General features: G+C 39.4%; 1 protein-coding gene across 8 annotated transcripts in view; it reads left to right on the forward strand.

Moving 5' to 3' along the window:
• The window catches only part of YES1 (YES proto-oncogene 1, Src family tyrosine kinase), a 91,294-nt gene extending 75,212 nt beyond the window's left edge, over positions 1-16,082 (forward strand). For 6 of the 8 annotated variants that reach the window (XM_054537549.2, XM_024235726.3, XM_063716778.1 and 3 more), the window contains exons 10-12: positions 858-1,011; positions 4,881-5,012; positions 13,192-16,081. In XM_054537549.2, the coding sequence (XP_054393524.1) occupies positions 858-1,011; positions 4,881-5,012; positions 13,192-13,400 (495 nt within the window). In that variant the 3' untranslated portion in view covers positions 13,401-16,081. 8 annotated transcript variants of the gene reach the window in all.
• Positions 16,083-16,695: the final 613 nt, after the last annotated feature.

A 16,695-nucleotide genomic window follows, 5' to 3' on the forward strand; every position in this document is an offset into this window, starting at 1 on the left:
AGCCTAGAAGATAGAGATTGCAGTGAGCCACGATTGCACCACTGCACTCCAACCTGCGTGACAGAGTGAGACCCCATCTCAGTCAATCAGTCAAAATGTAAAAAACAGTTTTAGTTCTCTGGCTATGCAAAAACAGGCTACAGGCCACATTTGGCCTACAAGCTGTAGTTTGGGAACCTGTACCTTGTGGTTAATACCTTTATCACCATGTCATCTTAGATTGTGCCTGATAGAGACCTTGATGAGCTTGTATCCAGAGGCACTAAATTACCTTGTGATTTATTATCTCTTCTCCTAACCACTGACACAAGAAGACATTAGGAGGGTTAATCTTGGTCTTCAGAGTAATGTTAGGTTTTATTTTTTTTGAGGCTGAGTCTCGCTCTGTTGTCCAGGCTGGAGTGCAGTGGCACAATCTTGGCTCACTGCAACCTTTGCCTCCTGGGTTCAAGTGATTCTCCTGCCTCAGCCTCCCGAGTAGCTGGGACTACAGGTATGTGCCACCACATCCAGCTAATGTTTGTATTTTTAGTAGAGACGGGGTTTCACTGTGTTGGCCAGGCTGATCTTGAACTCGTGACCTCAAATGATCCACCTGCTTTGGCCTCCCAAATTAATGGGATTATAGGTGTGGGCCACCGTACCCAGCCAGTGTTAGATTTTTGAAATCTGAATTTAGCCTGCATTTTTATTATGTTTTCTGATTTTCCTGTTATCTTCTAGACTATACCCTGTTACCATCATCTCCTTCTAAGATAATGATTTTCAGTGACACAATTTGACATTAACCATAATTGTCTTCTCTCTGCTTTCCTTTGTATCGTATGTCTTGTGTTTTTTGTTTTTCCCTTTCCAAGATTGCTGATGGTATGGCATATATTGAAAGAATGAACTATATTCACCGAGATCTTCGGGCTGCTAATATTCTTGTAGGAGAAAATCTTGTGTGCAAAATAGCAGATTTTGGTTTAGCAAGGTTAATTGAAGACAATGAATACACAGCAAGACAAGGTAAAATTAATTTTACATAAAAGCTTGTAGTGTTCTATGTTTTGCTTAACTCTCTTGATTATACAGGGTTTTCCAGAATAAGAATTGTTTTAGCTTCCCTCAGAAGAGTCATAGAGACATTGATTTCATTCATAAAATCATGTACCACTATGGCTTTCTGATAGTTAACTTTCCTCCAAGAAAGAACTTGACTAGGTATCCTTTGCATTATACATAGAGCAAGTAGTAGCCTCTTTACACTTCTTTTGACATGACAACAAATATATTTTAATTTCTTTCCTAGAAAGGCCAGAGGGTCTCAGTCAGAGGAGATATTGCCCTGTACCGCCACTCACCAGGGGACATCTGACAATGTCTACTTTTTTGGTGGTTACAACCTGGGGGCTACTGCTGACATCTAGTGGGTAGAGGCCAGGTATACTGCTGAACCTCCTACAGTGTACAGAAATGTGCAAGACCCCCCCAGCCACAACACGGAATTATCAGGCCCAAAATGGTAGCGGTGCTGAGATTGAGAAACCCTGCTTTAGACATAGTGCTTTCTTTCAACCTCCATACTTTTGTGCGGTTACCTCCATCTGGAATGCATTCCTATCTGTAATGTTTGTTGTTGTTGTTGTTTTTCGAGATAGGGTCTCACTCTGTTGCTCAGGCTAGAGTATAGTGGCGTGATTTCAGCTCACTGCAGCCTTGACCTCCTGGGGCTCAGGTGATCCTCCCACCTCAGCCTCCTGAGTAGCTGGAACTACAGGTGCACACTACCACACCTGACTAATTCTTTGTATTTTTTGTAGAGACGAAGTTTTGCCATGTTGCCCAAGCTGGTCTCGAACTTCTGGGCTCAAGCAATCCTCCTGCCTTGGCTTCCCAAAGTGCTAAGACTGCAGGCGTGAGACACCATGCCCGGCCTGTAATCTTTACATGTGAAAATCCTAACCATTCTTTAGGGCTTATTTTAGCTGCCACTTTTTTTTCAATAGTCTTTGGGAAACTAGTTCTTTAGTGGTGATTTCAGTGCACCCATCACCCAAGCATCTTGCACTGTACCCAATATGTAGGTTTTTTTGTTTGTTTTTTTGAGACGGAGTCTCACTCTATCGCCCAGCCCAGGCTGGAGTGCAGTGGCACGATCTCGGCTCACTGCAACATCGGCCTCCCAGATTCAAGCGATTCTCCTGCCCCAGCCTCCCGAGTAGCTGGGATTACAGGCTCGTACCACCACACCCAGCTAATTTTTGTATTTTCAGTAGAGACAGGGTTTCACTTCCAACATGTAGTCTTTTATCCACCCCTCAACCTTTCCCCCTTATTCCCCAAAGTCCATTATATTACTCTTATGCCTTTGTGTCCTCATAGCTTAGCCCCACTTTTAAGTGAGACCATACAATATTTGGTTTTCCATCCCTGAGTTACTTCACTTAGAATAATGGCCTCTAGCTCGGTCTAAGTTTCTGCAAAAGACATTATTTCATTCCTTTTTACGGCTGAGTAGTATACCATGGTGTATATATACCACACTTTTTTTAATCCACTCATTGGTCAATGGTCATTTAGGTTGGCTCCATATCTGCAATTGTGAATTGTGCTGCTATAAACGTTTGTGGATGTATCTTTTTCATACAATGATTTTTTTTTTTTTTTTTTTTTTTTTTTTTGCTTTGAGACAGAGTCTCACTCTGTTGCCCAGGCTGGAGTGCAGTGGCACAATCTCGGCTCACTGCAACCTCCACCTCCCAGGTTCAAGTGATTCTCCTGCCTCAGCCTCCCCCGTAGCTGGGATTACAGGCACCTGCCACCAGGCCTGGCTAATTTTTGTATTTTAGTAGAGACAAGGTTTCACCATGTTGGCCACGCTGGTCTCAGACTCCTGACCTCAGGTGATCCACACGCCTTGGCTTCCCAAAGCGCTGGGATTACAGGCGTGAGCCACCACACCTGGCTGATTTCATTTCCTTTGGGAAGATACCCAGTAGTGGGATTGCTGGATTGAATGGTAGTTCTACTTTTAGTTCTTTATGGAGTTTCCATACTGTTTTCCATAGTGGTTGTACTAATTTACATTCCCACCATCAGTGGAAAAATGTTCCCCTTTCACCACATCCACACCAACATCTATTTTTTTTTTTTTTTTTTTTTTTTTTACTTTTTCATTATGGCCATTCTTACAGGAGTAAGGTAGTGTCTCATGGTAGTTTTAATTTGCATTTCCCTGATGATTAGTGATGTTGTAGTTGCTACTGGTTTTTTTTGTTTTGTTTTGTTTTGTTTTTGAGATGGAGTTTCACTCTGTCATCCAAGCTGGAGTGCAGTGGTGCGATCTTGGCTCACTGCAAGCTTCGCCTCCCGGGTTCACACCATTCTCCTGCCTCAGCCTCCCAAGTAGCTGGGACTACAGGTGCCTGCCACCACGCCTGGCTAATTTTTTTTTTTTTTGTATTTTTAGTAGAGATGGGGTTTCACCATGTTAGCCAGGATGGTCTCAATCTCCTGACCTCATGATCTGCCCACCTCGGCCTCCCAAAATGCTGGGATTACAGGCGTGAGCCGCCACACCTGGCCAAGTTTTGCTTTTCTGCCCAGACTGGAGTGAAGTGGCATGATCTTGGCTCACTGCAACCTCTGCCCCCCAGGTTCAAGCAATTCTCCTGCCTCAGCCTCCCGAGTAGCTGGGATTACAGGCATGCGCCACCACGCCTGGCTAAGTTTTGTGTTTTTGGTAGAGACAGGGTTTCACCGTGTTGGCCTGGCTGGTCTTGAACTCCTGACCTTAGGTGATCTGCCCACCTCGGCCTCTCAAATTGTTGGGATTATAGGCGTGAGCCACTGTGCCCAACCACCTGCCACTTTTTAAATAAAACATTTTGTAATTGTGCCAAGGCAAATTGATCATCTGTTTGTCTAAATATCGAAACAACTCTGTTTTAAAACATTATCTACAAACACATATAAAGAATGTAAGACACCTATAATCTTATTTCCGCAGCAAGTTTATAAACTTCATGAAAGCCATGCTTTTTTTTTTTTTTTTTTTTTTTTTTTGAGACGGAGTCTCACTCTGTTGGCCAGGCTGGAGTGCAATGGTGTGATCTTGGCTCACTGCAAGCTCCGCCTCCTGGATTCACGCCATTCTCCTGCCTCAGCCTCCCGAGTAGCTAGGACTACAGGCTCCCACCACCTCGCCTGGCTAATTTTTTGTGTTTTTAGTAGAGACAGGGTTTCATCATGTTAGCCAGGATGGTCTCGATCTCCTGACCTCATGATCCGCCCACCTCGGCCTCCCAAAGTGCTGGGATTACAGGCTTGTGCCACCGCACCCGGCCAAAAGCCATGCTTTTTAGGTTTCCATAATGATTAGCATAATGCCCTCCACAAAAAAGATATACAGTAAATATTTGAGTTAATTAACATGGGCTTTTAAAAGTAGTACAATAAAATTTTCCAGAACGATGTAAAAAGTAGGAAAGAGATTATGGTTGAAAACCCATAGACATTATAACTCAATAGAATATTCACTCATCAACCAATAGTTAACTATAGCTATTAGGTGCCAGACTGTACTTAAAAGTTACCCATATTATAACACATATCTTTGGCTTACTAGAGCTTCAACCTCTATTTTCTTAAATTGTTTTCTGTTCCCACAGCCAACTTATTTTTTATATCACCAGCTATGTAATCAGGAAGAAATGTGATTTATTTCAATATGAATTTTAAAAATTAAAGGATTTTTATTCCATGTATCTTGTACATTTAAAGAATTGACACTGATGACTACAGTAGAGATATTGACAGAACATTAGCCCTGCATATGCTATGTTTACACAAATAGATTTTTAAAAAACAATTAAGCAAGATGGTCAATATTTTAGGTGCAAAATTTCCAATCAAATGGACAGCTCCTGAAGCTGCACTGTATGGTCGGTTTACAATAAAGTCTGATGTCTGGTCATTTGGAATTCTGCAGACAGAACTGGTAACAAAGGGCCGAGTGCCATATCCAGGTAAGCTTGCATTTTATTAGCTCTTGGTTATCTCATGAGTGGCTTTATCAGGAGTTTATTAGGAACAGAAGTGTAAGCAGGGAAAAGGTCTTTATTTCTTCTCATAGTCCCCCTGCCTCTCCCTCTCCCCACTCCTTCCCTTTACTGTGGCATTGCATGGGTAACTGTGGCATTGGATGGGTAACAGTCAATGAAAGCCACGATCCTTGACAGGGTGAGCACATGAGATATGCCCCACATTCACCTCAGCTTTCTCAGGACATTTTCCAAAAGGGCCTCTTATTGTTCTCTCAGATAATAAACATATCTTAAATATCCTGGCTCATCACCCTATACCCTAAATAACTGTTCTTTCCTGGTAGTGTGACTGGTGGTTTTTTTTTTTTTTTTTTTTAAACAGAGTCTCTCTCTGTCACCCAGGCTGGAGTGCAGTGGTACAGTCTGGCTCACTGCAACCTCTGGCTGCCGGGTTCAAGCAATTCTCCTGCCTCAGCCTCCCAAGTAGCTGGGATTACAGGCACCCGCCACCACGCCCAGCTAATTTTTTGTATTTTTAGTAGAGAATGGGGTTTTGCCATGTTGGCTAAGCTGGTCTCGAACTCCTGACCTCAGGTGATCCACCTGCCTAGGCCTCCCAAAGTGCTGGGATTACAGGCGTGAGCCACTGTGCCCATCCTGGTATATTTTTTTAAATATGTACTTGCCTTGTTTTCTTCAGTAGATTATTTTGAGATCCTTTTCTTGTTTTGTTTCTCCTAACAAAACCTATTTATAAACCAGCACTTTAAAAAATATATCTGCCATTAATAAAGAGGAAAAATAAAAAAGTTTCCCTTTCAAAATTAAGAGACTTTTTTTTTTTTTTTTTTTTTTTTTTTTGAGACGGAGTCTCGCTCTGTCGCCCAGGCTGGAGTGCAGTGGCACGATCTCAGCTTACTGCAGCCTCCACCTCCCAGGTTCACACCATTCTCCTGCCTCAGCCTCCCGGGTAGCTAGGACTACAGGCACCCGCCACCACACCAAGCTAATTTTTTGTATTTTTAGTAGAGACGGGGTTTCACTGTGTTAACCAGGATGGTATCGATCTCCTGAACTTGTGATCTGCCCGCCTTGGCCTCCCAAAGTGCTGGGATTACAGGCGTGAGCCACCGCGCCCAGCCTCAAAATTAAGAGATTTATATAGTTTCTAGGGGGAAGGAGAAATTTTAGCTCATTTGAAATTCAGCTATCATTGAGTATTACTTTAGTTTGTTACTTCTCAAACTCTTCTACTGAAGTATCCTAATGTTGAGAGTGAAAGCATATAAAATTTAATCTTTAGGAAAAACTGTTTTGCTAATCTTATGGGTTTTGCATATTATCTAACATATTCCTCTTCCCTAATATCTCCAACTGTAGATCTAATGCCATTAAATTTTATCACCCACTTTGTCTGGTTGCTGTTATTCACTGATACCATTCAAGTTATTCTCTTTTAATGACTCACCATTGTCCTCTCCAACAAAACTCCTCTCCTGTCTTAACTCATTGTCATCTTAATACACATGGTGATGATTTTTCTATTACCCTGGTCTCTTGTAGCTTGAACTCTTCTCCTGTGTAATCTTGTCTTTCACTCTACCTTAGCCAGTCTTTCCATCTTCATACCTTAAACCTTAACATTACCAATAACTGCAACCCTTTCAAAATCTATTTCATGCATCTACTTTCTGACCACCACTTGCCATCTTTCTAGATAACTCCCTCTACCCCAATCCTAGCAATTTCTTGATGCTACCAGGATCTTTACTCCACTGTTTCTGCCTTTTCCTGCTTCTCATCCCCTTCATGAAACCATTCTACTCCTTAAATTCCCTAGTGAAGCAGTATAATCACTCCTTTGCAGTTACCTTGCCCTTCACCCTTCTCTGATTTCATCATCATTGCTTAGCAAAATCACCACACTAAATAAATCCAACTCTGCCTATACCACACCTGCAAACAGGGCTAGAAAAAACAACACAGCCATGCAACATAGTTTCAGTTTAAATGTATAACCATGAGGAACTTTCAGTTTTAGCTGTGATGGAGAGGCTAATATCCAACTTACTATAGCACTGTAAACAACTACAAAAGTTAAATAAAATATGTAAAAGAACTGATAGGACGTTGCATCAAGGAAGGCCATTTATACTGGCTTTTCTGAAGGCATTTTCTAAAATAGCATAGGGCAGTAAAACCCAGACAGAAAGCATAAGTCTTATTAAGCAAAGGAGGCAGAGATCCTAGTGCTGGGATCTGAAGGACAGGGTCCCAGAGAAGGAACCATAGGGAAAGAACTCTAAAATTCTGCTTTAAAATTCCGGTTGGGCGTGGTGACTCACTCCTATAATCCCAGTACTTTGGGAGGCTAAGGTGGGTGGATCGCTTGAGCCCAGGAATTTGAAGCTGCAGTGAGCTATGATTGCACCACTGCACTCCAGCCTGGGCAACAGAGCAAGACCCTGTCTCAAAAAAAAAAAAAAAAAAAATCCCCTTGGGTCCTTGGTCAGTTTTAATCTGCACATACACAGGGAGAGTCTCTGGGAGACCTAACAGAAAATAGCCACTAGGAGGCTGGGGAGTCAAGCAGAGTTCAGAGGCTACAGAGTGCTGAGGAGTTCTTGCCCAGCCAAACTGGATAGATGTTGGAGAATACCCTAGGCTTTTTGTTGAGACCCCAGAAAGTCCATACCCTAGGAGAAAGGGCAAAACTGAGCAAAACTAAGCCCTAACAACTAGGTGATCTGCTGGTAAGTTACAAATGGAATTAAACTGAACATCCTTCAGAAAAAGATAACATGATCTAGATAACCTACAGTGTATGATTCAAAATGTCTAGCACAAAATAAAAAGTTAGTAGATATATGAAGAAGGGAAGAGATGACTGATTATCAAGAGTTCAAAATCTGGCTGGGCGCTGTGGCTCACGCCTGTAATACCAACACATTGGGAGGCCAAGGCGGGTGGATCACAAGGTCAGGAGTTTGAGACCAGCCTGGCCAAGATGGTAAAACCTCATCTCTGCTAAAAATACAAAAATTAGCCAGCCACGGTAGCGGGTGCCTGTAATCCCAGCTACTCGGGAGGCTGAGGTAGGAGAATCACTTGAACCCAGGAGGTGGAGGTTGCAGTGAGCTGAGATCGCGCCGCTGCACTCTGGCCTGGGTGACAGAGCGAGACTCTGTCTCAAAAAAAAAAAAAAAAAAAAAAAGTTCAAAATCAATAGGAGCAGACTCTGAGATAATCCAAATCTTGGAGTTAGCAAAACACTCCAAAATAGCAATATATGGAATGTTAAAATAGAAGAAAAGTTTTGCAAAATAATGAAAAACTGGAGAATTTCAGCAGAATTGGAATCTATTTTTAAAAAAAGAATCAAATGGAAATTGTATTTATTTATTTATTTATTTATTTATTTATTTATTTTCTTTTGAGACAGAGTCTCGCTCTGTCTCCCAGGCTGGAGTACGGTGGCACGATCTTGGTTCATTGCAGCCTCCGCCTCCCAGGTTCCAGCGATTCTTCTGCCTCAGCCTCCCAAGTAGCTGAGATTACAGGCGTGAGCCACCCCGCCTGGCCCTCAAATGGAAATTTTAGAACTGGAAAACATATCAAATTAAGTACTCACTAGATGGGCATAATAGAAGACAAGATTAGTGGATTCAGACATACTAACAAAGTATCCAAGGTAATGCATAGATAAAAGCTAATGGGGAAGAAAGCAGAACAGAATGTATGAAACCAGTAGGGCATAGTGAAAAGGTCTAGTTTATGGAGTCCCAGAAGCAGAAGAGAAAAAAAATGAAACAGTAACAACATTTTAAAAAAGTAATGGCTAAAAATCTTCTAAATATGATAAAATACTAACCCACAGATTAAGTGAACCTCAAACAAGAAAAGTAAACTCAGTGAAATTCAAGCAAACATATCATGGTCAAATTACAAAAATCAAAGCCAAACAGCCATAAGGAAGTGGTGCGGATTGAGCATTCCTAATTCAAAAATCCGAAATGCAGCCAGGCGCAGTGGCTCAGGCCTGTAATCCCAGCACTTTGGGAGGCCGAGGCCAGTGGATCACGAGGCCAGGAGTTTGAGACCAGCCTGGCCAACATAGTGAAACCCCATCTCTACTAAAAATACAAAAATTAGCTGGGCATGGTGGCGCACACCTGTAGTACCAGCTACTTGGAGGCTGAGGCAGGAGAATCACTTGAACCTGGGAGGCAGAGGTTGCAATGAGCCAAGATTGCGTCACTGCACTCCAGCTTGGGCAACAGAGCAAGACTTCATCTCAAAGAAAAAAAAATCCGAAATGCTCCAAAATCCAAAACTTTTTGAGCATTGACATAACACCACAAATGGAAAATTCCACACCCGTCCTCATGTGACAGGTCACAGTCAAAATGTCATCAAAATTTTGTTTTGTGCAGAAAATTATTTTTTAAATTATGTAAAATTACCTTCAGGCTATATGTATAAGGTGTATATGAAACAAAAATGAATTTTTTTTTTTTTTGAGACAGGGTCTCTGTCACCCAGGCTGGAGTGCAGTGGCACAACCAGGGCTCACTGCAGCCTCTACCTCCCTGGGCTCAGGTGATCCTCCCACCTCAGCCTCCCAAGTAGCTGAGACCACAGGTGTGTGCCATCCACCTAGCTAATTTTTGTAGAGACAGGGTCTCACCACGTTGACCAGGATGGTCTCAAAATCCTGGGCTCAAGCGATTTGCCTGCCCTGTCCTCTCAAAGTGCTGGGATTACAGGTGCAAGCCACCGTGCCTGGCTCATAAATGAATTTTATGTTTAGACTTGGGTCCCATCCCTTAAGATATCTCATTATGTATATGCAAATATTCCAAAATCCAAAAAAATCCAAAATCAGAAACACTTCTGGTCCCAAACATTTCAGATAAGGGATACTCAGCCTATATATTATCTACACAGGAACAACAGTCAGACAGCTAACTTTTCCTCAGATATGGAAGCCAGGAAAGAGTGAAATTATGTCTTTAAAGTGCTTGGGGGAAAACTGCTGATCTAAAACACCAACAATAAAAAATCTTACCAAATTTATAATGTATATAAAAATAGACTGTGACAATAACACAAAGGGTAGAGGGGGTCAAGGAATAAGAGGTAAACCGTTCTAAGTTTGGAACAGGTGAAAGTACTTATTTTGAGTAAAATATAATAAACCAAGGAAGCATATTGTAGTCTCAATGATAACTAATAAAATAACAAGAAGAGAAGATAAAAAGCCAACAGAGGAGAGAAAAAATTGAACATTGAAAAATGCTTGTTTAATCAAATTAAAAAGCAAGAGAGGAGAAACGAATAGATGGAACAAAGATCAGGATGGTAGAATTCAGCCCAACTACATCCATAATTAAATGACATTTAGGTACACTAAACATTCCAATAAAAAAAGAAGACTGGATTTTAAACACATACACAAATACTATAATGGTATTTATAAGATGCATACTTTAAGGTATTTTAGGAGACTGAAATTAAAAGGATGGGAAAGTTATACTCTGCAAATCCTAACTGAAGAAAGCCTAGATAGCAGTAGACTTTAAGGCAAGAAATAGTACCACGGACAAAAAGGGACATTTCATAATAATAAAAGGGTCAGTTCAACAGGGAAACATAAAAATCCAAAATGAGCTATATAACTACATAGCTTCAAAATGCATAAAAATTTATATGATCAGGATATTCTAGTTAAGTATTCGGATGATAATCAGAATATAAACAATTTGTAGATTACCCATCTTTAAAGAAGAAAAAGAGATACTTTATCATTCATTGTTTTTCTTTGACGATTTTAAGAGGATTTGGAAAGAACTTTCCACATGTAGCATGGATCGATCCATTGCATACTCTTCTTACAGCAGATTGTCCATTTCAAAGCAGCAGCGCCTGTTTACTCATCTTATTTGAGGATAGTAATAAACCTTGATAAATGCTAACAGGTATGAAATCCTTACATTTATTGACAGTATGCTAAGTATTTACCATGTGAATTTTTTTTTTTTTTTTTTTTTTTTTTTTTTTTTTTTTTTTGAGATGGAGTCTTGCTTTGTCACCCAGGCTGGAGTGCAGTGGTGCAATCTCTGCTCACTGCAGCCTCCGCCTCCCGGGTTCAAGTGATTCTCCTGCCTCAGCCTCCCGAGTAGCTGGGATTACAGGCGTGTGCCCACCATGCCCAGTTAGTTTTTATATTTTTAGTACAGATGGAGTTTCGCCATGTTGGCCAGGTTGGTCTCAAACTCCTGACCTCAGGTGATCCGCCCACTCAGCCTCCCAAAGTGCTGGGATTACAGGTGTGAACCACCATGCCCAGGTGGCATAAAATAATTTAATAGTTCTAATTATCAGAAAATTCTGAAGAGTGAAGTTGTTTTTGTTTTTGTTTTTTTGAGATGGAGTCCCATTCTGTCACCCAGGCTAGAGTGCAGTGGCACAATCTTGGCTCACTGCAACCTCCACCTCCCGAGTTCAAGCGATTCTCCTGCCTCAGCCTTCCAAGTAGCTGGGACTACAGGCGCCCGCCACCATGCCCAGCTAATTTTTTGTATTTTTAGTAGAGACGGGGTTTCACCGTGTTGGCCAGGATGGTCTCGATCTCTTGACCTCGTGATCTGCCTGCCTCGGCCTCCCAAAGTGCTGGGATTACAGGCATGAGCCACTGCACCCGGCCTTTGAATGAAGTTTTGAATGAAAGCTTATTGGTAATTAGAAGTTATTTTCATAGGTTCCGGCTTATTTGGATTGCTTAATCCTAACAGTCAATTAAAATAATAAGCATAAAATAAAAGAACACAGAATGGAAAAGAAGTTCAATTATAGTAAGCCCTCACTGAATATTAATTCCCTTACTCCTTTTCTCCTTCCCCCAACAACTTCTAGTTGTATTTCCATTGTTAGTAAAATGTACTGGATATTTCACTTCCCCACCCCCCGAGATGGAGTCTCGCTCTGTCACCCAGGCTGGAGTGCTATGGTGCAATCTCAGCTCACTGCAACCTGCGCCTCCCGTTCAGGTGATTCTCCCACCTCAGCTTCCCAAGTAGCTGGGATTACAGGCACCTGCCATCATGCCCGGCTCATTTTTGTATTTTGTAGAGTCGCGGTTTCACCATGTTGGCAAGGCTGGTTTTGAACTCCTGACCTCAGGTGATCGCCCGGCCGGATTTCACTTATGAAGATGACAGTACCTAGTTAGAAGAAAAGCTCAGAAAACTTCCTTTTAAGTATTGAGTTTCAAAGTAATGTCATGTAGAGTTTTTTTAATAGTTTAAAAAATGTATTTTGAGAAATCACTTATTCCTCAAAAAAAAACTAAAAATCTAAATAATAATGATTTAACCCCATTACATTTTCTTTAGAGAATCATAGACTATTTTAAATATCATTCCTGATTGGTTGATAGTTTCCAAGAGATACGAGGGATGGCCTGACTTGCAGGTGGGCAGGGAAGGTGATGCGGGAGATAGGAAGTGACATGGAGTTGCTGGCTTAGTGAGACACTGTCAGGAAGAATTTGGAAAAAGAGGCATTTTGCTGTCCTGTGATAAGATGGGGTGAACTGCTGATCAGGGGATTGAGGAAGGGGGGATTACAAAGGAATACAAGAAAGGAACTGTGTAATATCTTGAAGAAAGTCAAACAGGTGATATTAGATAAGGAAACTGTTTCACAGAAGTAATTCAATATAAAGTTATGTAGTTAGTATATTTGGCAAAACCAAGACTAGAACTTTCTTCTGAATTTCTGTTTTGAAGTTCTTTCAGACAGGATCTTGCCACCATTCCTCAGTAACCCAAGTTTGGTCATTGTTAAATGTTAATATTAGAAAGTACCAGTACCTCATAGTGGCACCCTAAATTCTTATTAATCAAACGGGGTTGGCTTTTGAAGACATTAGTATTAAAAATATAAGATGGAATGAAAAATTAGACATGTTAAAACATAGATTAACATTTTCTAAGCTCTTCTTGATATTCTCACGTTTAAAATTTATTTTGTTGCTTTGTTAAAAGAATTATTTCACTAAATAATATACTTTGAATCAGTTAGTGGCTAGGGGGTTTGTTATGTTTTCCTAGTGGTAGTTAGGACCATTGTTCTTTAATGTTTTAATCTTGTGTGTTAGGTATGGTGAACCGTGAAGTACTGGAACAAGTGGAGCGAGGATACAGGATGCCGTGCCCTCAGGGCTGTCCAGAATCCCTCCATGAATTGATGAATCTGTGTTGGAAGAAGGACCCTGACGAAAGACCAACATTTGAATATATTCAGTCCTTCTTGGAAGACTACTTCACTGCTACAGAGCCACAGTACCAGCCAGGAGAAAATTTATAATTCAAGTAGCCTATTTTATATGCACAAATCTGCCAAAATGTAAAGAACTTGTGTAGATTTTCTACAGGAATCAAAAGAAGAAAATCTTCTTTACTCTGCATGTTTTTAATGGTAAACTGGAATCCCAGATATGGTTGCACAAAACCACTTTTTTTTCCCCCAAGTATTAAACTCTAATGTACCAATGATGAATTTTCCAACGTATTTCAGGGTCCAAAGAAAATAGAGCTAAGATACTGATGACAGTGTGGGTGACAGCATGGTAATGAAGGACAGTGAGGCTACTGCTTGTTTATAAATAATTTCCTTTCTTTTTTTCCCCAAAGTCAGAATTGCTCAAAGAATATTATTTATTGTTATAGATAAAACTTGAGAGATAAAAAGCTGTACCATAATAAAATCTAAAATTAAGGAATATCATGGGACCAAATAATTCCATTCCAGTTTTTTAAAGTTTCTTTCATTTATTATTCTCAAAAGTTTTTTCTAAGTTAAACAGTCAGTATGCAATCTTAATATATGCTTTCTTTTGCATGGACATGGGCCAGGTTTTTCAAAAGGAATATAAACAGGATCTCAAACTTGATTAAATTTTAGACCACAGAAGAGGAATTTGAAAGTATAATGCAGTACATTAATATTCATATTCATGGAACTGAAAGAATAAGAACTTTTTCACTTCAGTCCTTTTCTGAAGAGTTTGACTTAGAATAATGAAGGTAACTAGAAAGTGAGTTAATCTTGTATGAGGTTGCATTGATTTTTTAAGGCAATATATAATTGAAACTACTGTCCAATCAAAGGGGAAATGTTTTAATCTTTAGATAGCATGCAAAGTAAGACCCAGCATTTAAAAAGTCCTTTTTAAAAAATAGACTTGGTACTGTGAGATATTGCTTATATGTCCTTATGGGGATGGGTGCCACAAATAGAAAATATGACCAGATCAGGGACTTGAATGCACTTTTGCTCATGGTGAATATAGATGAACAGAGAGGAAAATGTATTTAAAAGAAATACAAGAAAAGAAAATGTGAAAGTTTTACAAGTTAGAGGGATGGAATGTAATGTTTAATGTTGATGTCATGGAGTGACAGAATGGCTTTGCTGGCACTCAGAGCTCCTCACTTAGCTATATTCTGAGACTTCGAAGAGTTATAAGGTATAACTATAAAACTAATTTTTCTTACACACTAAATGGGTATTTGTTCAAAATAATGAAATTATGGCTTCACATTCATTCCAGTGGGATATGGCTTTTATGTAAAACATTTTTAGAACTCCAGTTTTCAAATCATGTTTGAATCTACGTTCACTTTTTTTTTTTTTTTTTTCTTTTTTGAGACGGAGTCTCGCTCTGTCATCCAGGCTGGAGTGCAGTGGCACGATGTCAGCTCACTGCAAGCTCCGCCTCCCAGGTTCACACCATTCTCCTGCCTCAGCCTCCCGAGTAGCTGGGACTACAGGCACCCACCACCACGCCCGGCTAGTTTTTTGTATTTTTAGTAGAGACGGGGTTTCACCGTGTTAGCCGGGATGGTCTTGATCTCCTGACCTTGTGATCTGCCCACCTCAGCCTCCCAAAGTGCTGGGATTACAGGCATGAGCCACTGTGCCTGGCCTACATTCACTTTTAAAGTCTACGTAATGGTGGTCATTTTTTCCCTTTTAGAATACATTAAATGGTTGATTTGGGGAGGAAAACTTATTCTGAATATTAACGGTGGTGAAAAGGGGACAGTTTTTACCCTAAAGTGCAAAAGTGAAACATACAAAATAAGACTAATTTTTAAGAGTAACTCAGTAATTTCAAAATACAGATTTGAATAGCAGCATTAGTGGTTTAAGTGTCTAGCAAAGGAAAAATTGATGAATAAAATGAAGGTCTGGTGTATATGTTTTAAAATACTCTCATATAGTCACACCTTAAATTAAGCCTTATATTAGGCCCCTCTATTTTCAGGATATAATTCTTAACTATCATTATTTACCTGATTTTAATCATCAGATTCGAAATTCTGTCCCATGGCATATATGTTCAAATTCAAACCATTTTAAAATGTGACAGATGGACTTCATGCAAGTTGGCAATGGTTCTGGTACTAAAAATTGTGGTTGTTTTTTCTGTTTACGTAACCTGCTAGGTATTGACACTCTCTACCAAGAGGGTCTTCCTAAGAAGAGTGCTGTCATTATTTCCTCTTGTCAACAACTTGTGACATGAGATTTTTTAAGGGCTTTATGTGAACTATGATATTGTAATTTTTCTAAGCATATTCAAAAGGGTAACAAAATTGTTTATGTACTAAATCTAATCAGGAAAGTAAGCCAGGAAAAGTTGATGGTATTCATTAGGTTTTAACTGAATGGAGCAGTTCCTTATATAATAACAATTGTATAGTAGGGATAAAACACTAACTTAATGTGTATTCATTTTAAATTGTTCTGTATTTTTAAATTGCCAAGAAAAACAACTTTGTAAATTTGAAGATTTTTTCCAACAGCTTTTCGTCTTCAGTGTCTTAATGTGGAATTAACCCTTACCAAAAAAGCAAGTTGGCAAAAACAGCCTTCTAGCACACTTTTTTAAATGAATAATGGTAGCCTAAACTTAATATTTTTATAAAGTATTGTAATATTGTTTTGTGGATAATTGAAATAAAAAATTCTCATTGAATGCACCTATTAATCGTTTTAGTTGCTATTCATATTCTCATTTGTTTTTTAAAAATTGATACATTCTGAATTTATTCTTCCATTGAGAAAAAAATGTTCAGTTACTTGTAACTACTGAGCAGAATTTAATCAATCCTTTATTAAATTCAGAACATTATTGAACTCATTCTTTGTGGTCAATTTTCTATGTCAAGTGAGTGACATTATTTTTACAAGTATTTTCTTCTTTTTAAAATTATACCAGCAAATACAGTTAATGCAGAAACCTAACTAATTTGAGTGTAGCTATTCACAATCTATGTGAAGAATATAAAATAGAATGACCAGTTTTATTATAAATTAAGGGGCTTAATTTTCTAAAAAAGAAAAAAAAATGAGCCTTATCTCTGCGTTTTATAATTATATAGGATAATGAAAATAAAATTGTCTAATACTAAATTTTGAATGGTCATTCAAAAGCATTTATTTTCAATAAGTGTTAATTACAAAATTATTAGCTTTTTCTCTGATTTCTAAAACACTTCATTTAGTGAACATTTATTTTTGTAGTATAGCAATAGTTCCTCAATTTAAGAATGTTTTTCTAGTTTCCCATTTGCCTTTTAATTTTCCATATAAT

This window comes from Pongo abelii, chromosome 17 (genome assembly GCF_028885655.2).
Source record: "Pongo abelii isolate AG06213 chromosome 17, NHGRI_mPonAbe1-v2.0_pri, whole genome shotgun sequence".
Classification (NCBI taxonomy): domain Eukaryota; kingdom Metazoa; phylum Chordata; class Mammalia; order Primates; family Hominidae; genus Pongo; species Pongo abelii.